At 49.1% G+C, this 22,492-nt stretch overlaps 1 protein-coding gene across 2 annotated transcripts; it reads left to right on the top strand.

Annotated features, from left to right (window-relative positions):
• The first annotated feature begins 4,277 nt into the window (after positions 1-4,277).
• ARF1 (ARF GTPase 1) lies at positions 4,278-21,834 on the top strand. 2 transcript variants are annotated; one of them, XM_081497835.1, is made up of 5 exons: positions 4,278-4,333; positions 19,713-19,897; positions 19,974-20,084; positions 20,231-20,355; positions 20,513-21,834. In XM_081497835.1, the coding sequence occupies exons 2-5, from the start codon at positions 19,750-19,752 to the stop codon at positions 20,672-20,674; spliced, it is 546 nt and encodes a 181-aa protein (XP_081353961.1). In that variant the 5' UTR covers positions 4,278-4,333; positions 19,713-19,749; the 3' UTR covers positions 20,675-21,834. The 2 variants fall into 2 exon arrangements, with proteins under 2 accessions (XP_081353961.1, XP_081353962.1); XM_081497836.1 differs by having other exon boundaries at positions 4,278-4,428.
• Positions 21,835-22,492: the final 658 nt, after the last annotated feature.

Raw genomic sequence — 22,492 nt, 5'->3', positions numbered from 1 at the left:
AACAAACTTTTCCCTTTCCCAGGGTTTTTGAAACCCTGAATTCATCAGATGCCTCCCAAGACAGGTTGGGTCCCTCCCTCCTGCTGTCTTCTCTCTGGGGGTTGAAAGGGGGAGAAGGGCCCCCCCCAGAGAGAGGAACAGACACCAGCCCTCTCAAACTTGGGGGTGAGTCCCAAGAGAACAGCTTGGTCCAGGTGGAGATGAGGGCTGCAGGCCCCCTCACAATCGGTGTTACAATCTGTGCCCAGACCCACGAGGGCCTGCCCCTCCTCACTTCCTCCCCTACCCATCAACTTGCTGAGTGCCATGGCTCCACACCCTGGTCAGCCTGGTCCTGATGATCTCCTCCTGCTGGCTTCCTGGCCTCCAGCCTTACTGCAGGGACCACCAGGGAAGGTACCTGAGTCACTGGGGTCTTCCTGCCCCTCAGATTCCATGTCAGATATCTCTGCTGGTCCCCTACCCTACAGCTTGCCACATGCTATCCCCAAGTGGGGCCTCTCTCCCACCCCTACTGACCTCATCTAGAAGTTAGAGCAGGGAGGTTATGTAGGTACCAGGGACCTCCTAGCAGGCTAAGGAAGTCCATGAGCTCCTTCTCAGAATATGTTTTTTTTTACTACCTAACATAAATGAGGCACCATCAGAAACAGATCCAGTTATCAAAAGTTTTAAGATTTTTGTGGCATGTGACTTCAGGGGCAACAGGTTTCTATGACCTCGATGAGGATGATGGTTTCCAAAATGCACTAAGTGCAGTTAGCACTTTCCAGACTGCATACATCTAGTGTGTCCTTCTGACTGCATTCAGCTCCATAATGCTGGAAGACATGGAAATGAAGCATTGTGCAGAAGGGGGCACGGAATGCAGCACTGTCATTTATGTCAGCCTCAGTTGCCAGCACCAGAGATGAAAAAGCTAGCTGCAGGCTGACAACCTCTGTAATTTCAGTTGAGCAGGGAACAGAAACAAGATTTCATGGTTCCTGCAACAGCCATGACAAGATGTAAAATTGTCTTGAGGTTTCTGTTGCTGACATCATAGATCCAGTGCATACCACTTTTTGGGAATGTCTCCTATATTGAAAACGGGAGGGAATGGTAAATGTCAGTCAGAGGCTCCTAAAAACGAAGATGTGCTTTTTGGCATCCCAGTGTGAAGCTCACTGAGAAGCACTCCCCGTACTCGCCTTACCTATCGTCTGCCCAGGCATGAAGTGAGACCAAGAACCAGGTAAGAAACATCTTTCCCAGTGAAGCTGGCCTCCTAGAGAGCACTGCCATGCCCAGGAGAGCTGAGATGAGTGTTCAAGAACTGCACATTCCCAGACAGTGCCCAGGAAAAGGGAGAAAAGCCCTGGGTTGGGAATGGTCCTGGGCTGTTCCTGTGAGCTGGGCCAGACTGAGGATGCAGGGAAGGGAGGAGCCTGCATGATATGGGGACACTGAGGCAGGAGTGGGTATGCTCAAAGAGTCTCAAGGTGAGAGAGGCCCCAGAGTCAGCCCACTCACAGGCATGGAACTGGGCCATGGTCCTTCCACTGACCCTTGACTGCTGTGTAGCTCTCGGTGGGCACACCCCCATGCCAAACACAGGCTTCCGACATAAACTAGCTGTCCCCAGACTCCAACCCAGGCACAGGACAAGGGGCAGAATGGCCTGGGGATGGGGCAGAAAAATGGGCATGGGCATGGAGAGTATGCAGGTGCCCTCCCAGAACCCACACCACCAGAACAGCTGTAATAATCCCTGAAGCCTGCACCAGGAGGGACATGTAGGAGAGAGGGCTTTGAGGGTGGGTCCTAGAGAAGAAGCGATCTGAGCTGAGCAGAGGGAAGGGCTGGGCCCTCTCCACATCCCACCTGTATCTGGGACAGAAACCTGTCTCAGGGTCCCCTCTGGGCTCAGGGGTTCTTTAGAGGCCAGCTCACCAGGGGAGGGCAAGTAGGTAGAGGCACCCCAATCCCCCCACCATCCCGGGAAGTTTTTTAAGAGGATACAGTTCTGCAATTAGGTCCTGGATGTTGAGTGCCTTAATAAGTACTAAGCTCCCCATAACTGGAGGAATCCAAGATAATGTTGCAGCCTACAGATGCATGAAGCTCCAATGTCTTCAGAGGCAGGGTAGGGACAGAGAAAGAGATGCTGGCAAAACATGCTAGGATCTGAGATCCATGGGCTCAGTTCTAACTGTGTGACCTTGGGTGGGCTTGCAACCTCTCTGCCTGCCAGTAGCCTGGCACAAATTTTGCCCACCTCACAGGTGCCACACATAGAAGCTGCATGAGGTACTTACCAGGCTGGGGGTCTTAGAGGGTGTACTCATATTCCCTCTCCCTCCTGCCTCTGCTCCTTTGCTCTTTCTGGTACTTCTGTCTCTCTAACCACCCTTCCCAGGGTTCAGCATCCCTGTGTCTGACCTTGTCTTTGGACTCAGGGACCCCCCAGAGGGGAGGAACTTAGCCCCAGATTTCCGCTCTAGGTCAAGCTGAAGGTGAGGATCTGGGCTGGGGGCTTTGAACCTGACAATGGATGTGGCCATGGATGCTTGCAGTCCCTCTAGCAAGCTCACTCCGCCCTCTCCTGGCCAAAGCTGGGCAGGTACACAGCTTTTCCATCCCTGGAAAGGGGACAGGGAGGTCCTGGTGGGCATTAGGGCCTCACTTTCCCTAGGCAATTGCCTGGTACCTCCTGGCTCTCTAACGTCTCCTGCCTGGGGCAGGGATTCTTCCCCTGATGTGCCCACCCTGGGCCCCCACACCTGTCTGGTCTGAAGACACCCTCTTTTCCCAAGGTGGAGGCCAGACCAGGAGAAAAGAATCAGGAAGAAGGTAAATTCGGTAACCTGGGGTTTACATTGGAATCCACCTTATTTTTTAAAACTGTGTATCTTTCACATGCTCCTTCCTGTCTATTTAAGGACACTCCTGAGGACACAATCATTTACAGGCATTCAGCTGTGGGTCAGCTCTCTAGGGAAGAGAGCCAGTACCACCAGAAGGTTCTGTGCCGTTCTCTGGAGATACAAAACCCTGAGAGCATGTTGAGTGAGCAATGTGATGTGTTTACAGCAGTGAGGGGGGCAGAAGCTGCGGTGCAGAGCAGAAGCTAGGTCTTCCATAAATGATGAGGTCTGGGGGAGGCTGGGGCTCAAAACAAGAGCCTGGCTCACAAGATCTAGGGCCGTCAGCCTCCCGGAAGAGGAGGTCATCAGTGTTTGGTGCAGAAGGGCTGCCTGGGGGGAGTGGGCAGCCCCAGGGAGGGCTGGTGAGGTCCCAGCCACCCCAGCGCCGTGAGGAGGCCCCAAGAGGAGTGGGTAGGTGAGGAGGACGGGAGAGAGGTGACAGGAGGCTGCCAGCACGCTCCACAACACATGTCTTTTGCCTGCCAGGCAGGCCCCTGGACCAAGGCCCAGGTAATGACCTGCTTTGTGCTCTCCATAACATGCAAGATACTGAGTGAAGGCTGCCCCAGCAATCGCACCTATACCTCTTGACTGGGGGACCCATCACAGCAGCTGGAGGATAGGACAGGAGAGAGTTCAAGTAGCACAGGAGTGGGGTGATGGGGCAGGGCTCGGGTCGGCAGGAGGCCACAGTGAGTTCCCAAGGAGGGGCCACAGCAAGGCCCGAGCCTGGAGAATGTGGAGAGGAACCACAATAGGCCCCCTCTCCCTTCTGATCAGCTTAGGGAGGCTTCCCAGAGGAGGGGCTCCCCTGTGTCACCTGGATCCCGCTTAGGTGGCACCCCAGGGCAGCACTGTGCCCTGCCCAGCTTTGGCTATTTGCTCCACCCGTGCTACTAGATGCCTTCTCCAGTTGATCTTGACTCTTGCTTCTCCAGGTCGCTCCACGACCGCGCACAGGACAGCGTGGGCCCCTGCGGTCACCGAGGCTGAGGCTGGAGATGGGAGCTGGCACCCAGAACCGCCGCCCCGGGACCGCAGGGCCCGCCTGTGACTCAGTCTCTGCATCTGCCAAATGGGCTTGAGAACTCACCCCAGGGCAGAGCTCCGACGGGCGCGCGCAGGCGCAGCCGGACTCTGGCTGGGCTAAGCGCGCTGGGGATGCGGGGGGCGCGCGCAAGCGCAGCGGTGAGCGAGGCGTCCTCCCAGGGCCCCGCGCCTACCCAAAGTCCTGTCCCTACCTCCAGCAAAGTGTCTGCGCGTGCGCACCGCAAAGGGAGAGTGGGTGGGACCGCGAGGGGGACTGCCCCGTTCCCCAGCGTCCCCCGCGGCAGCAGGCACTGACGTGGCCGCCGTCAGAGCCGCCATCTTGTGGGAGCGAAACCAACGCCTGCCTCCGAGCAGCATCTGCTCCGCGGCCGCCGAGGGTGAGGCTGGGCTGGGGCCGAGGCGGGGGCGGGGGCCGAGTTGAGGCCCGGCGCGAGGCTGAGCCAGGGCGGTGAGGGCCGAGACAGGGGCCGAGGTGAGGCCAGGCCGGGCGAGGGGCGAGATGAGAGTCGAGGTGAGGCCGGGCCGGGGGCCGAGGCGAGGCGGAGTCGAGGCGGGCAGCCAAGCCCTGGCGGGCCCAGGGTCGAATAGAGGCCGGGGGTTGAGGCGAGACTAGGCCGGGCTGGGGGTTCAGGCTGCGCTGGGGACCGAGGCGGGGCGGGGCAGGGTGGGTGCGGAATGCGGGGACAGGCGTCTAGGCTGGGATGGGGGTCGAGTCGGCGCCGAGCTGGGTCGGGGGCTGAGTCGGGGCCGGGGAGGGAGTCTCTCTGGCCACCCTCTAACCAAGACCCCCCAGAGTGGCCGGGCCGGGCTCCCGGAAGTCCGGCCCGCAACGCGGGCTCTCCAGGAAGCCCCGCTTCTTGCTCCGCCTCCGAGGCCTCCTGTCTCGGGGTCGCAAGAACCAGGAAACTGAGGCCCGCAGCCCGGGACACGGCCAAGGTCACACGATGGCCGGGGTTTGAGCCCAGTTCCTGTTTGTTCCGAGGACAGAGCCGGCAAGGCCGGGCGGAGCCCAGGGTTCCTAGGCGCGTGCTGTGGCGCTTGGGTCTGAGTAGGAGCGCCTGTGGCCAAGGAAGCCCTCGATGGACGCGCCTATAGCTTTGTAGGGCCCCTTTATCCAAGATTGCTGCAACCCCGCGATTGCTTCCTGGGTGCCTTTGGCATGGATTAGAACACAGTTCCGAGCTGGTGAATCTTTAACCTACCTATAGAACGCGACCTGGCCGGACTTGGGGCAGCCTCCCTAGCAGAGCGTCCTAAAGCTTTCCAGTCCAAGCAGTTACGGACGGTAAAACAGTAGTTTTGTTAGTAAGGCTTGGCAGTTAATTTCAGAGTACTTAAAATATTAGCTAACCAGTTGAGCACTTTTGAGCACTCAACAGAACACCAAGTTGCTGTTTCTAGCGAAATCGCACAAGAAATCACTGGCAGGAGATGGGCGCTTTGGGGTGGCCCCGGAAATCACTGTTGAGAACTATGTAGTTGATGTAGTCGTAACTGATGTAGTTGGTGTTGGAGTGGTCAGCTCTTGTTCTTGTTTCAGAACTAGTGGTCAGCGTTTTTTTTTTTTTTTTCTTTCCCTGCTGGCTGTTTGCATGGTTGCTCCTGCGTTTTTGGCAGAGTGTCTGAAGGAGTGTGAGATGCCATGGCGTGTGCTGTGTCCTTGGGAGTTTTCAGAAACCATCATGAGTAGCCAAAACTGGAAGAACTTTGAATGCATGGTGTTGCTGAGTCCAGAATTATGAGCAGTTGAGTGTGTGTGTTTATCACAAATATGGCCACTCTGTTACAGTGTGCTATCTTCCTCCCATAAAGGTTTTCTCTAGTTAATGGGTAGAATGTAATGTGTCTCTTCACTGGGCATGTCCTGTTGAAAACAAATCCTTGTCACTTGGGCATTAGAAATCTGTTTCCTGTAACGGCTAACTTCAGATATAAGTATTCAAAATTGCTACTTCAGAAAGATTTTAAAATAGTTGATTTGGATGATAGCTGACTCACACGCTGTCTGCTCATCATTGTAAGAAAGTTAGAAAGCAAAAACTGGTTCTGAGCTTCTCACAGTTCTGGTTTTTTAAGTTGTGTGGTTTAGCTATTTGCTTTGCCTCTTGTGCAATCTGAAGGGGACGTTCAGACCTGCTAAGCCACCTTTTCCAAAGATCACGACAGGCTTGAAACTACAAGGTACACCTTGACTTTAGTAAAATTTAGTATGGACCCTGGAGTTGATCTCCATGGTCAAATGGCCTTAGGAAGAAACCTAACAAAGTGGGGAAAACCCTTGTGCAAGTTCATAAATAATATATTAAGTTAGTTTGAGAGAGCTTAATCAGTTTTAAGTTCTTCAAATTGGATGTTGCCTTGATACATGAATTTAAATCTCCTCTTGATCACAGGTCAGGCTCACCGAGCATTTCTGTAGCTCTCCTGAGGATTGTGATCCCTTAGTGAGCTGGTGTTCAAACTCATCTAGCCTGTGCTTCCCATACCACTTATGACTGTCTCTGTGCACAGCATTCCAGAGATAGTCTCCCCTTTGACCTTCCAACCTCTGTAGGATTAGGAGAATGAAGGAAGTAAAATGCACATCTGTCAGAGGTTGGAAAAGAAACATGAAAAACTCCTTTCAGTTGGGATCTTAAAATTAGGTAAGAACTTAACCTCTTTTGTGATCTGTCTGCTCCTCATTGATGTGGCTGGTATTAGAAATGTCCTCCTAGCACCATCTGAAGTGGTTTTTCGGAAACGTTTTTGACCTAACAGTGGGTTGGGTGTAATGCTTCCTACTGGCAAGTAAAGGAAGGCTTGGGAATGTGTGAGTGTGAGAAAGCGGGGTTGGTTAATTTCAGAGTATGAGCCAAGGTAAGGGGAGTACTTCATCCTTATCCTTTTGTGATTGTTAAAAATTCCTTAAAATATAGCACCTGCTATAGCTATACAGCTGTAACACTATTCTGGAAGGTAGTTCAGCATTCTTAGATGGATCGGACGGCCTGATCAACTAGAAAAAATGTGGCAGAATTTAACACAAACACATCAAAGCTCCTTATTCGTAGGAGAGTCTGTTAGGCCCTCACCCACTTCTTTCACATAAGCTTCCTTATATGAGTGGGAAGAAATAGTGAAGCTATCTGTTGCAGGAACTAACTTCAATATTCCCAACAAACCCATGTTTCATGATTTTTGCATATGTTGGAGACTGAGCTTGGCAGCCTGTCATCGGCAAATAGGAAGGGAAGAATAGAACTTCTCACTGACTAAAAGAGACAGAAAACATACAAGGCAGGCAGATTTTTACACACTTTTGGCACTTGGGAGTGATTCTCTTTAGGAAGCAAACATTTTTACATACCTGAGGTGACAGAGGTGACTGTTAGTATACAGCATAAATTAACAAAAGCCCCAGTTATGATCCATGCACATTTTCAGAAGTTAAAAATGCAGGGTATATTTTAGAAACATTAATTAATGTTTAATCAGAATTTAGTAAGTTTCTGTCCTCTAAAGGATGCTAGCAAGCTAGTAGAATTTGTCTCCAAAGAGCAAGTCATATGTAAAATAGCCAGCATCTTTCAGTTTGTATTGTACGTCAGATTATTTTTGCGCTGCTATATGTGGGTGCTAAACAGAAAGTTGAGTGGTACTAGGTCTCTGAGGCCCTGGAAATTTTTTAACATGAAGTTTTAAGTATCCTGTCAGTTTGACATAGGGACAAATGGCCAAGAAAACAATTTCAAGATTCTGTCTAAACTCATATGTGCAAAGTAGGAATAAAGGCAAAGTTAGATGTGCCAACATTTTGAGCACAGGTTTCAGAATAAAGGATATCTTTAAAAATTGCTATTAAGAGTACATTTTCCCGTGGAGTTTTCTATCATCTGTAGATGAGCATGCAGTTCCTAACTCATTGAATCTATTTATATTTAAAATACTGTATCTTTTGTCAATTCTGGTGATGTAACTTTGCTTAAAATAATTATGGTTTTTAACATTTCTCTTCTATCAAAGTGATATGAGCTCTTGTAAATTCCTGAGGAGATCAGTGAAAATGTATTCTTAGTCACTAGTTGCAGGTACCCGAGGGCAGGTTTAGGAAGCAGATTGTGTACACACCCCTTTTGTGGCATTGAACATTCCTGAGATGCACACGTTTGTCCTGAGTAGTTAACTGTGTCTCATATTTCCTCCTCACTGGAATGTCAAAGAAATGTTCCGATTCCACCACACTCATGTACTTTTAAACCAGTGTGAAATTCATCGTTCACTTGATAGGGTTTTTTTTTTTTCCTGACAAACTAATTTTTTAGAAAAATGTGTGTGATTAATCTTTCTATTTTTTTAATCCTTAAAGCCCTTAAATATTCTTTTACGATTCTTTTCTCCTCTCCTTGTCTCTGAATCTCTTGGGTGCCCAGGGAGGTGGCCAGTGGAGAAAGACAAGTAGAGATAGGGAGATGAGTGAGGGAAGGTGGGTGAGGGCTGGGTGGAAGATGGAGGGCTGTGGCAGTGAGTGGAATGGGAAAGCAAACCCACAGGACCCAGAAGGAGGAGTGGGCACCGAGTGTAGCTAGTCAGGCCTGTCAGGAGAATGGGGAGGAGTGCCATGTGAGCAAAGGTGTAAAGGAGGGGAGCCTCCTGTGGGTCTTTGGAAGAAACAGGAAGCTTCTCCCTTGCAGGGGAAAACAGCAACAGAGGCCCTTAGCTGGGAGTGCACTGAATGGTTTTGGAGACTTGCTAGGAGCAGAGGAGGGGAGGGAAGCCTGCTGGTGTGTGCCAGCGGTCCTTGAAGGGGAAACCCCACAGAAAGGGTATTTTGGAACTATTTGGGATGATTTTGGGCTCTGTCAAAGGTGGGAGGCAATACTGATATTTAGAAGCAAGAATGCATTCTGCATGACTTTCATGTAGGTGAAAAAGCTGTTTATATCTTAAACCTATTTCTGTTCATGTACAGAGTCAACTTGTGTGTGTATGGTTTTAATTGAAGATATTGAGTCGCTCAGGGGTGTCCGACTCCTTGCGACCCCATGAACTATAGCCCACCAGGCTCCTTTGTCCGTGGGATGTCCCAGGCAAGAATACTGGGGTGGGTTGCCATTCCCTTCTCCAGGGGAATCTTCCCAACCCAGGGATTGAACCTGGGTCTCTATGTTGCAGGCAGATTCTTTCCCATCTGAACCACCAGGGAAGCCCTTGGTTTTAATAGATGTTCTCAATTCTCCAGGAATGAAACTACCTTGTAAATTAAGGGTGATTGTATTTGGTTCTTTGCAGAATCATACCAAGAGTTGTTCTCAGTATCCAGGTGGGGGAAGAAAAAAAAACTTGGTGGACACACCAGGCCTTGAGTGTCTGAGATGCTGCTGCATTTGTGGCCATCTTCATTAGGTGGTTCTCTGACTGCCTCCCGTGAACTTGTGGTCATGACCAGTATTGAAGGTCACATTTTATCATATGACACTGTCTTTCATTTCCCAGTTACATTTTAGTTGGGGCAGCGTGGGTTTTTTGCAGTCCAGTGAGTATGTTGGTTATATTATCTCCTAGCTTCCTTTCTGAATGGTACAGGTGATGCTGTGAAATGCATGGGAATGCTGTCTCTGATCTTTTTAAGGAACTTGAATTTGGTCTGATCTTTCCTAATAGTCCCCTCTTGCTGGCATCAAGAACACCTTGTGGAGTGAAAGCTACAGGCTTTGGGAATGCCAGAGCATGGGAGATGAGGTGGCCAGGACCAGGCACAGGCAGACAGTGACGGGGAAGCGTCTTTTGAAAAAAGAGATGATGGGACTTGCCAGTAAACAGATTTGGAGATGAGAGGGACAGAGTGGGATTGTGGTTATCTCTGAGGTTTGGGTCTGAGGAGCTAGGAGGAAGTTGCACAGGATTAAAGTGGGAAAGAGAGGGTCCTTTTATATTTGCCGATTACATTTTGATGGGAGGTCCATGCATTGAGGGGGAAGTAGGAGATAAATCTGGAGATGAAAGAAAGGTTCAACTGGGGTCCCATATAGGGGGTTGCATTCCTCTGGGAGTGAATGGCTGGACAGGGGCAGTGCTAGTGAGGGAAAGTACAAGACGCTGAGTCTTGCACTGGTGGGACCTCTGGTCACCTGAGAGGGGCGCCGAGGACTGCTGGGAGGTTTTCAGCGGAGGATGGCAGGAGCAGGTATATGAATGAAATTTCCCTGAGTCCAGGGCTGCCCCCAGTTTAAATGTGAGCAGGGTAGGAAGAGGCCAACTGAGAGGGTTGCTGTGGCTGTTGAGGCCAATGAGAAGTTCACCGAATCGCATCGGCCTCCCAGGCAAGACCAGTGAGGGTGTGCTGAATGCTCCGAGCTGGTGCAGCATCTCTGGGTGCTTGTCACCAGGGTCTCAGGAAGGCAGGTCTGGCCTGGGCTTCAAAGGTAGAGGATCTGACAGACTGTCAACCGTTGCTGCACTTCCCCTGTTTTCTGTCCTCTGGGAAGCCCATCGCTCAGAAAAAGAGGTAGGGCTGCAATCTTTTTTACATTTTGTTTTCAAAATGAAAGTTGTCTGCAGGCAAAAATCAAGTTTTGGAGGTTGATTTCATCATTTTCAGTTCAGTCGCTCAGTTGTGTTTAACTCTTTGCGACCCTGTTAATCATTTTAGTCATTCACAAAGTTTTCTTGTTCTGAAAAAGCCTGGGGGTGGGGGACACCTGCCGCTCTGAGAACTTTGGGGAAGAAGAACTGAGCACTTTGACAAGCTAATAGTTGGTTGCACTTCCCTTTTTCTTCAAGGGTGTGGAAAGGGTCTCGAAGCACTGGCTTCCCCAGAGCCCTGCCCTCATGCCTGGAGAGGGTCCTGTGTCTGCACCTTGCACCGTAGCTGCAGGGGGCCTTTTTGAGAAGACAGCAGAACACAGAGCACAGAGACTTCAGCACATTTGTGGTGATTACATAATTAGAGTGACGAAAGCAAATTAATGTGATTTATTTCTCAACAGAATCCTGAATTGCCATCTCTTTCTCATTCTCACTTCTAGAACTAAAAGATAGGATTGTGCTATTTGACACATGTGCCTGCTTTTTCTGTCAGGATCAGGAGACTGAGACTTCAGCAGCTGGAGGGTGTGTGTGTGTGCGCGCGTGCCCTCGTGTGCACATACTAAAGCTTTGGGCAGCTGGAGAGGGTGTGTGTGTGTGTGTGTGCGCCCTCGTGTGCACATACTAAAGCTTTGGGCACCAAAGGCCTCTAAGAACCAGTTTACCATTGAGGTGAGGTTGGGAGGGTAAGCAGGTCACTGTTTTACTTGTGCTTCACCATCTGCCAGTTGGTTTCCGTGAACATTGAGCTTCTGTGTGCCCAAAGGTGTGCTCGTCATACGCTGCTGCTTAACGTGTGTGTGGGGCCTGTTCACTCCGCCGTGTGTGAGGGCGCACTGGAAACAAACAGGAAAGGACTTTCTCTTGTGAAAGGTAGCATCTGAACTTGCCTTCAGAGGTTGAGTGAGGGGCTCAGTGGGCATGACATGGAGAATCAGTATGAAGAGAGGACTGGGAGCACAGCTAAGGTCTGAACAAAGGATTGCTGATGCACAGAATTAGTAAGGAGTTAGTGGTAGGGCACTTTCCAGGGTGTCTAGGTGGTTTAGGGGAAGATCCCCTGGAGGAGGGCACGGCAGCCCACTCCAGTATCCTTGCCTGGAGAATCCGTAGATGGAGGAGCCTGGCAGGCTACAGTCCATGGGGTTGGAAAGAGTCAGGCACAACTGAAGTGACTTAGCACAGCACAGGTGGTTTAGAGTTGCCTGTAGTTTCTCATACCCTGCTTTGCATTTTAGTCATAAGTTGCTTTGTTTCCTCCATACATCTTTTTTAAAATATTTATTTGGCTGTGTGGGGTCTTCATTGCAGCTCGTGGGCTCTTTTGTTGTGCACAGGCTTAGTTGCCCTGCAGCATGTGATACCTTAACTCCCTAACTAGAGTTCGAACTCATGTCTCCTGCATTGGGAGACCAATTCTTAATGACCGAACCCCCAAAGGAAGTCCCTGTTGCACATTTTAATGTTGTGAGGTTGATGCAAATTTGTGTTTCGGGTCTTTTTTTTTTTTCCTCCCAGTAACAACTTCTTCAGACTTAAGTGTGTTTGGAGTCAGGGTGTATGTGCCCTGACTCCTAGAATAGAAGTACTCATTAGGGTCCATGGTGCTGGCTGCACCATAGTGGAGGGCCCAGGTGCCCACCACCAGGTCTGCAGGACCTGGAAGCCATTCCATCCCACAGACAGCATACTCAGATGGTCCTGCATAGCTGCAGGGCACTAGGAATGTAGGTTTACTCTGGAAGGCCTCGAGCCCAGGGACAAACCTAGGAGAAGAAATACCAAGGAGCAGCCAGCGTCTGCCACCAGGACAAATGCACAGAGTTGTGAGAGATGCTCCTGATGGAGCATCTAAGTGAAGCGTCTACTTGTAGGTATCATCCACGCCTTGTTTCACTCCAGTTGAAGGCCACGTTACGTTTGTGTTCAGAGGTCCTATGTGGATATTGTTTTCATTTGGGCTAGATCATCTGGTTATTTGGTCTCATCTGTAGATTTCAGATTGATGTAAGTGTCTTTGGTAATGGGCTTTGAGGATGGTTTTTTTTTTTTTAAGTAGTAAAATAAAACTTAAAGACTGAATGAGAAGGAACTGCAAAACCTAAATATGTTCATCAGTTAATGCTTTGACTTTTGCAGGTATTGAAAAGTAGGGTTAATTGCAGTTACGCTGTTTCGACGTTTGCCTTGTGGTTTAGTGTGCTTGTTCCATTAGACACTGGACAGTAACTGTTGAGTGTTCAAGTTAGTGTATACCAAGAGCTATATTCATGAATGAAACTTACTTCTTGTTGTCATTTTAAGAATTTCACCTTGAATCTTAACCTGGCAAAGAGGCACGTAAATTGAATTTCACTGGTTGCTCCTCCTAAGACTCAGACCTGACCCGAAATCCTCTCCTTCAGCTTTGGGAGGCAACTTGCAGGGCAACTGGAGACCAGCCCTCCAGTGTCATTGTACTAGTCTTTGGGTTTCTGGCACTCATTCTTCTTTAGGGGCAGGAATTGGGGGTGACTGCTACATAGACACCAGGTCTAGTGTCTAATTGATTGATTCCTGCAAAACATACTGAAAGTTCTATTGTGAAAAACAAAACTCAGTCTCTCATGGGAACTCACTTTAGATGCAGACAAGAATTATACTGTTCTAGAATGTTTTTGCATGTTCTTTCATTTATTCTTTTTCTTTGTATTGAAAGTTCAGAGCCAAGGTAGGTGAAATGGGTGAAGGTGGTCAAAAGATACAAAATTCTGGTTATGAGAGAGATAAACCCTGGAATGTAAGGTACAGTATAGTGACTGTAATTCACCATACTGTATTGCATATTTGAAAGTTGCTAAGAGAGGAAATCTTAAAAGTTCTCATCACAAGAAAAGAGTGACTGTATGAGGTGACAGAAGTTAACTTTGTGTGGTGATCATTTCACAACAAATATACATATCAGATCATTATTTTGTACACCTGAGAATAATACAGTTCAGTCAACTTAATTATATCCTTTGAGTGTCTCAGTCTGAATATTCTTCCTTCTGAACATGTTGTTGATCCTTAGCTTTGTCACAGATGTGTTAGGCCTGTAAGGCATAGCTACCTATCACTAGTATTGGCATGTTCAGTTTTCTTACACTAATTTTTATAAAATAGTGACAATATGTGGTGGTGTACCAGTTGCAGAAAAATGTTAGAGCTACAGAAGTAGAATGCTGGACTAATAGAGTAGTGCCTTAAGGCTTTATTTAGTTCATGTGCTGGAACCCCAAGTTGATGTACAAAAATCAGTTTGTAGCAGATAGTAATATGTGATCATATCGCTTATGAAAGTAGGGGACTTTAAATTAACCAATTAAATCCTACATGTCAGAGATGAATTAGGCTTTTGAGTGGTTGCTAATCTAAGCACACTCATTCTGCTAAAAGAATAAATGAAACAGTTAAAGAAAATGTTTTATAATGTATATCAATTCCTTAGGAAGATCTTCACTTTGTTAATTTTTCTCAAATTAGATATTAAAACTGACATTATGAACTGTTGAGCTGTACATTTTACTATATGTAACTTACACCTAATAAACTTCAAAAAAAAAGTAAAATGAAAGAAAGCTCTGATGTCACCTAGCTTGTTCATTTGTGTAGGGGAGACCCATGTGATCTCTTACTTACAGAGGGACCAGAGCAGCCTGTCCTGGTCTGAAGCACAGAATGGAAAACACATGTGGGTTTGTTTTGTTTTTTTTTTTTTTGCCTTCCCGGGCCACACTTTCATTTCCCATGCCATGCTCTAGGTTAGTGATTTATTCTTCATAATGATTCTCAGTAGTTTGGGTCATCTTGATATCCATTGTTACAGAGATTCTGTTAAATAAACCAGCTCCTAGCCATTTCAGAAAATGTGACAGATTTTCCTTCTGCAGAAGTAAGCTGCGCAACTCTGTAGGGGAGGGCTTCCCTTGCTCATCCTGAATCCTCTGAGACTTGTTAGGAGCTGCAGCGGCACAGGTAGAGGTCGTGGAGATATATATTTCTCTGTAACAGCTGTAAACCAGTTACTCTGGATTCATTTACTGGTGTGGAACAGGTGTAAACTCACAGCTACATTTTTTCCCTCCTTCTGCTGGCTTTCCTGGGGTGGCATCTTCTTGGGCCTTGGCCTGTAGCCTAGTAGATCTTTGCATACAGGAATGTAGCCAACCAGTTGTGTCCTGTTCTTTGCTATAATGTTGAACCGCCACCCAGTCTTGTTTCTGGTCCTAACCAGAAAAAGGAAAAAAATGCTCTTAAGGGGCTGCATCTGCTCAGAGCTTTCTGTGTCAGGAAAGAGATGATCTTTTGTTACTCTTTTTATGAGCCAGCACAAAGGTGCAAACTCAGGCAGGTGCAGGGAAGTGCTCTTTTGAGAAAGTCAATGTCTTCACTGTTTACAAATACGATCATTACCATGAACCTGAAAAACAGGTTTTGACCTGAGTGCAAAGGATCCTAGTGGAGGAAAGGGTGAAATAGGCTTAGGCTGGATGTCCTAAAAGTTAGAACCTCTATGGAGAGGCCTGTTGAAGCTTTCCACTGCAACACATACTGTGTTAGATCAGGAGCTGACAGGGTCCCTGTGCTGTGTGCTCAGTTGCTTCAGTCATGTCTGACTCTTTGCCACTATATGGAATGTAGCCTGCCAGACTCCTCCATCCATGGGATTCTCCAGGCAAGAATATTGGAGTGGGTTGCCATGCCCTCCTCCAGAGCATCTTCCTGACCCAGGGATCAAACCCACATCTCGCAGGCATACTCTTTACCATTGAGCCACCAGGGAAGCCCAGAGTTCCTGTTCATCCCCATCTAGGTTCAGCCACCAAATATATGGCCCACTTTCCCTTTGGGGCTCCAGGAGTTGGGTAAGTTGAAAAACTGTGTGGAGGGAAGGGACCAGATTGATAATTAGGACTCAGCCAGACTGCAGGGCCAAGGCGGGCCAGGAACCATGAGTGGGCAGACATGCTGGGCTGGGTGGGAGGGAGGGCATGCCGGAGGCAGAGGAGGCCCTTGGACTGCTGTGGCTGTGATTGACTGCATTTTCAGGCTGACATGTGGGTGTGGGCTTGCTGCTGGGCCCAGTTTACCTGGAATGTTCCATCAGTCCCATACAGGGGTTGGGAAAGTACAGAAAACGGTTTCACTCCTTAGTGCCCAGGATTTTGTGTCAGTTTGTATGAACTTAATGCTAAAACAAATGTAAACAGCAGTCTTCCAGCCTGCTTCCCAGGGATAGCCCCTTTCATGCCTTACTATTCTGAGTAGGGTGCTAATACTGTCTCTCAGTATGTCAGCTTTGGACAGTGAGGGTTGGCTCTTGAGACCACAAGTTCTGTTCTTGGCTTCCCAGTACCCAGGAGTGCCAGTCAAAGTATCATGACCGAATAAATATTCACTGCTGCGTCAAGTGGTGACTGGCTTACCATGTTTTCCCTCAGGAAATCTTAAAATGACTTCTTTTCATTTTCATCTTTGGGTTTTTTCCTGGGTGTTTGTCATTATTTTTTCCCAATTCCCTTAGAATTGCCAAGCCCCGTGTTTGAACCACGCAGGTAACGTATTCCTCTTTTCCTGGAGCTCGCCTCCCTCCTGGGCCGGCTGCTGTTCAGGCCTTCCTCCTGTCTCCCTCTGTCACCTTGGGCGGGGGCTGGGGGCAGGGAGTGTTGCCCTTGCCTGTGGCAACCTGGAGACAAGGTGTGTGTGAGACTTTGCACTTCTGACCTGTGTCCTGCGCTTTCACTGAATCCGTACTTTGGTTGACACAGAACTACAGATTGAAATCAGTGTGTTTGTCTTTCTTTGCAGGGAACCATTTTAGGTTCACCACATAATTGAGGGAAAGGCACCGAGATTTCCAGTACACACACAGCCTTCCTCACTATGTCCCCCACTAGAGTGGTGCATTTGTTACAGTTGATGAACCTACATTGACACATCATCGTTCAGAGCCCAAAGTTTATCTTAGGGTTCACTCTTGGTATTGTGCCTTCTCTAGGTTTGGACAAATGTATAATGACATGTATCAACCATTGTAGTATCACACAGAATAGTTTCACTGTCCTGAAAATGCCCTATGCTCTACCTATTCATCCTCCCTTCCTCCTAACCCCTCAAAATCACTGAAAGGATCCTTTTACTCTCTCCACAGTTGTCTTTTCCAGAATGTCACGTAGTTGGAATCATACACTGTATAGTATTCTTAGATTGGCTTCTTTCACTTAATGCACATTTATACTGTAATAATAATATACATTTATCTGTGTCTTTTCATGTCTTAATAGTACTTTTCTTTTAGTCTTGAATAACATTCTATTGTTTGGATTTACCAAACAAGTTTGTGTATCCATTCACCTACTGAAAGCCATCATGGTTGCTTCCAGCCTGTGGCGATCGTGAATAAGACTCGTGGACGTCAGTGTGCGAGTGTCTGTGTGCTTGCTCGTTTGCAGCCCCTTTGGGAGCATGATTGCTGAGCTACATGTTCAGAGTGCTTTGTGAAAACAGCCTCCAGACTGTTTTCAGAATGGCTGTTCTTTCTTTCATGGGGTCATGTCTTGGGTGTTGGGTCTAAAAAGTCATCACCATACCCAAGGTAGATGTTGGTCTTTTACATTGCTCCTAGTTTCCCTGTTTTTGAGGTTCTTGTATGTGTGTGTGGAGTTTTTTCCACTTTGGTTGTGAGCTCTGCCATGTCTGTCCTAATGCCCTGTGCTTGTTTTACGGGCACCAGATCCCCACCTCATTGATGCCAGGGCTGTGTGTGGGTTGGGGGTTCTGTTTGTTTACTTTTCTTTTTAAATTCTCTTCTGTCTTACTTCTCTCCAAATTCTTCGTTTCAGTCAGTTCCATCGGGGGCTTCTTACAGGGAGATAGGGGCATGGATGTTTGGGGGCCTCCAGGTGTGAGAGTTAAGTCCTGGCCTTGAGGCCTCCATGTCTCATGTGCAGGTCTGTGGGGCAGTGTGCCTCCCTGTTGATCTTGCCATATTCCTCTCTTTCCAGAACAGTACACCTTGTGCCCTCCTCTGACTGGAGAGCAGAGTCAGGACCGCTGGTGCAGTTGCTCCAGAAAGGCCCCCTGGCTCTCCTGCAGGGCTGAGGATGAGTATTGGGTCAGAGCCAGACCCCAGCAGAATTCTACCACCTTTCTCTCCGTCCTTTTGAGTCAGTCATCACTTTTACTTCTATATTGGTAGTGACTTCAGGAATAAGCGGAGATAAATATGTGTTCAATTCATTCTGTTTTCCATAATTTATCATCCTCTATATTTAGGAAAAGTGGTTGTCTGCCGAAAAGGAAATACCATAGTAAAGATCTTTTTAAATTTTAATTTTATAAATAGGTAATATTATTCAAAACCAAAAAGAATTTTAAAATGTTGAAAGTGCTCTGAAGCCTGCTAGAAGGGGCTCCACTGGATGCCCCTAAGACCATTGGAACATCTAGGTCACAGTGGAGTGCTGGTTCTGACCCACTGAGTAAACTAGGAATTCTTAAGTTCACACCATATCAATATAGGAAGAAGAGAATGGTGGTTCCTTGGGTAGAATGCTAACTAAAGGTGGAAGGAATGACTCCATAGAAAACCACCATTTGACAGTTCTCATGGCAGTAATTCAGCCAGGAAATGTCCGAATGCTGAAACTGGAGGGTGGAAGTTGGATGAGGAGCGGAACATATATCCCCAAATGCTCACTGATGACTAAGGCAGAAAGGAACTTGCGATGGAGACCTGGCAACTCCACATGCACCTGTCATCAGAGGTGACATGGGGTGGTGGGGATCTGGGGCACACCCCCTAGGTGGAGTGGAGTGGGGAGTGCCTGTGGCAGGCCCATATCTGTGTCCTCCATGGGACTGGCCTCTCAGCCAAGCAGTGTCCATCCAAAGTTCAAACACTGGGGAGCTCATAGTTACTTCTAGGGGGTTAGGTATGCAGGGCAAGGCTCCTTCCCAACCTTGACAGTAGCTTCCACCAGCACCCTCCCAGTGATCAGGTGTGAGCATCTCCCATCAGCTTAGAACAAGCTCTCTCTGGTTCATTTGGTTTTCTGTCAACACTTACACAGAATCTGCCCAGTTGAAGGCTGCTCAGCCCTCCACAGCTTGACTTCACCTTAGGTGCTAAGTCCAGATTCGTAAGCATTTGAGAAGGTGACTATTTTTTCCTAAAGCCTTGTTTGGAAATAAAACAGTTGAAGGATCAATGTACTGAGTGTGGAGAGACCGTATCTGGGCACCTCTGGTGCCCTGTGGGTCTTATAGTACAGGAGATCCCCTCCTCTGTGAGCTCACCCTCCGACAGCCGCGATCACCTATCCCTTTCTGCAGGTCTGGGTATGTGGGCCTGGGCTCTGAGCTTGGGTCCAGTCAGCTCAGTGGCTGCTCCCAGTCTGCTCTGTGGAGTGAGGAGTGCCTGGGGGAGCCCAAACACAGCACACATGTTCTTCTACACACTTGCTACACCACACAGGTCTTCTCTCTGAACATCGCTGACCACAGGTCTTGGGAAAGGGTTCCCTAACTTGGTCATTGCTGTGGGCTCGCCCTTGGACTGAATGCCCTGGTGTGCGGCCCTTGAGCCCTAGGTGTTCTCACTCACCCAGTCCTGCCTGCAAGGTGTGCTGAGCTCTCAGCTTGTTAGGAAAGGTTGGCTCTTGGTCTCGGCCAGGGCCCTCCTAGGTTCTCAGGTATTAGTTGTCTTAACATTGAACTCTGTTTCATTGAGACTTAGGGCAGTTGGGAGACATGGTAGGGCCTTGAAGTGGTTGTTTCTGGCCCCTTGAAGAACTCTGTATTAGATCATGGAGAATCTAGCATTCATTTGAAACTCACAGTTACTGCCGTTGAAGGACTTAGAGGTAAGTTGCCCTAAGGCCTTGGGTGTAACTTCCTCAGATGATGGTAGCAGCTGCTTTAAATTCCACTCAGCCTTGTTCTAAGATTCCCATATGCTGCCTTGTAAGAGTGATTTAGAGGCTCAAGAGGTAGGTGGGCAGGACTGTTTTCTTTTGGATAGGAACCAGACTTTCATCAGCTTCCATCACCCTGTGAGATAGGAGGAGCTGCGTCAGCCTGGCTCTGGGTGAGCGGTCTCCGAGCTGCTCCTGCTTGAGTGGCCCTGGGCAGCACAGAAAAAGACCCAAGGACTCCTTGTTCCTGCAGGTTTCTCTGGCCAGTGTTGCTCCCACCGGTCCACAGCATGGGGAATATCTTTGCAAACCTCTTCAAGGGCCTTTTTGGCAAAAAAGAAATGCGCATTCTCATGGTGGGCCTAGATGCTGCGGGAAAGACCACCATCCTGTACAAACTGAAGCTGGGTGAAATTGTGACCACCATTCCCACTATTGGTGAGGACACTGGGCCTTGGGAGTCTGGGAGGTGGTGGTGGCTCTGGGGATATAGGCTCACCCAGGTCTCCTCCAGGCTTCAACGTGGAGACCGTGGAGTACAAGAACATCAGCTTCACTGTGTGGGACGTGGGTGGCCAGGACAAGATCCGGCCTCTGTGGCGCCACTACTTTCAAAACACACAAGGTAAGAGTGAGCTGCCCTGTTCCACCCTTGGGAGTGGGGCCGGGGGTGTCCTGGGGCCTGCACAAGTGAGCTGCCCCGTTCCACCCTCAGGAGTGGGGTCGGGGCCGTCCTGGGGCCTGTACTCATGCTTCCTGTTCCCTATGCAGGTCTCATCTTTGTGGTTGACAGCAATGACAGAGAGCGTGTGAATGAGGCCCGCGAGGAGCTCATGAGGATGTTGGCAGAAGACGAGCTCAGGGACGCCGTTCTGCTCGTGTTTGCCAACAAACAGGTACGTGTGACTGAACGGCCCTGTGTGCTGGTGGTGGGTGCATGTCAGGCAGCCAGCCTCTCCAGGCTGGAGGTCTGAACAGGGGGCGTCACAGGTCAGGGGGGAAGGGTTCCGTGCAGCCCCTTGACCCACGCCCGCCGTGCTGCCGCTCCCCCAGGACCTCCCCAACGCCATGAACGCAGCTGAGATCACGGACAAGCTGGGCCTACATTCTCTGCGCCACAGGAACTGGTACATACAGGCCACCTGTGCCACCAGCGGGGACGGGCTTTACGAGGGACTGGACTGGCTGTCCAATCAGCTCCGGAACCAGAAGTGAGCTGTAGTCCTCTCTCCTCCCCTCTCACTCCCTCCTCCTGCCCTCGCTTTACTCTCGTGTGGCAAACGTGCCCCTGTGGTGTGAGTGCCAGAAGCTGTCTCCGTGGTCGGTCACAGTGTGCTTCACCATGCTGTAAATGTGCAGACGCAGCCTGCAACTGGGTTTTTATTTAATGTAAATAGTTTTTGTTTCCAATGAGGCAGTTTCTGGTACTCCTATGCAATATTACTCAGCTTTTTTTATTGTAAAAAGAAAATCAACCCACTGTTTAGTACTGAGAAGGGATTTTAGGCACACGGGTCATCCAGGAGTTGTGTGTCAGACGAGCCCAATACTCCTCCTCTGGGCTTTAGATCTGTGTTGAGATCCATTTTGGTGGTTGGTTTTTAACCCAAACTCAGTGCATTTTTTAAAATAGTTACAAATACAAAATAAGGAGAACACTTGAACACACAGAAGGGAGAAATGTGCCTAATGTAGGTTCTGCAGTTAACGGCCTGAGTCCAGTCCACCGGTGGTCTGTTTCCCGTGGGGAACATGAAACGGGGCAGAACCAGCCATGATATCCATTCTGCATGGTCACAATAGGGTCCCTGTGATTTGCTGTCTCGGGTCATCCCACACCCCATAGCGTTTGTGCTTGTATTTGTGCATACATGGCTGCCCAGGAGATGGGGTGGAGGCTGCAGCCACCGTTCTCAGACCCCTTGGAAGAACCCCGGCCTTTTCTCGGGTCAGCGTGGGCACTTTGGTTGGAACGCCCTGGCTGGAGCGGGAGTCCTGCAGTCCCCTTGCTTGCCTGCTCCGGGCTCTCTGGGGTCTCACCAGCAGGAGTGCGGGTGGTCATCCTTGAGCCCCAGCCCCTCAGAGCCCCTGTCTACATGTGCTTTCACTCCCTCAGCCTGCAAGGGTCAGATTTGCCATTGAAAATGATAACCTCTACTTTTTTCTTTTGTATTTTGATAAACACTGAAGAAGCTGGAGCTGTTAAAACTTTATCTTGGGGAAAACCTCAGAACTGGTTTATTTGGTGTCGTGGAACCTCTTACTGCTTTCAATACACAATTAGTAATCAACTGTTTTGTATACTTGTTTTCAGTTTTCATTTCGACAAACAAGCACTGTAATTACAGCTATTAGAATAAAATCTCTTAACTATTTCATGGCTCTCCTGTGTTTGGGTGCCCCTGACAGCCTGCCCTCTGGGAGCTGGGCAAGGACAGCCACTTTCTCCTCACCTAGTGAGGGCCGCATTGCTCTGCCTTGCCCCATTCTCTCGCTCTGCCCCTCCCTTCCCTGCCCACGCCCCCAACTTCACTTTGCCGTGGTCGGGTTTGAGTATGTCCCAGTGCCCTTGTGATAACCACCTCATTGGTCTCATTGCTGGCAGTCCAGCCCCCTGGTCCCAGTCTTTGCAGTGCCAGTCATGAGAGGGACAGCAGGGTCACCATACAGGGTATGCCCCTGGGGCCAGGGCCAAGGGTGGTATGGAAGAGACTCCCCACACACACACACACCCTTCCTAACATCCACTCTCTCTGGTACCACCAGGCCATGCAGCTTGTCCTCTGGAGGGGCAGGACAATCTCATGTCGCTGCCACAGTAATTGACACATCCCTTGCTGGGTGATCTCTGTGTCTGTGCCATAGACCCTCTCCTGCTTTTGTGGGGGTCGCCTCTCTGACCTGGAGCCCTTCTTGGCACCCTTGTTTTCCCCACTGGGTGCGGCTTTTGGCAGGCCAAAGTCACGGTGGCCTTCCCCCCAGGAGGCAGGCTCCACCCTAGACAGTGATCTCTAACAGGTTGATAACTAGTGC

Source organism: Giraffa tippelskirchi, chromosome 6, assembly GCF_054371585.1.
Source record: "Giraffa tippelskirchi isolate mGirTip1 chromosome 6, T2T-mGirTip1v1.2.pri, whole genome shotgun sequence".
Lineage (NCBI taxonomy): Eukaryota > Metazoa > Chordata > Mammalia > Artiodactyla > Giraffidae > Giraffa > Giraffa tippelskirchi.
The sequence above is the reverse complement of the archived record's forward strand: the minus strand, read 5'-3'. Positions and strand labels throughout refer to the sequence as shown.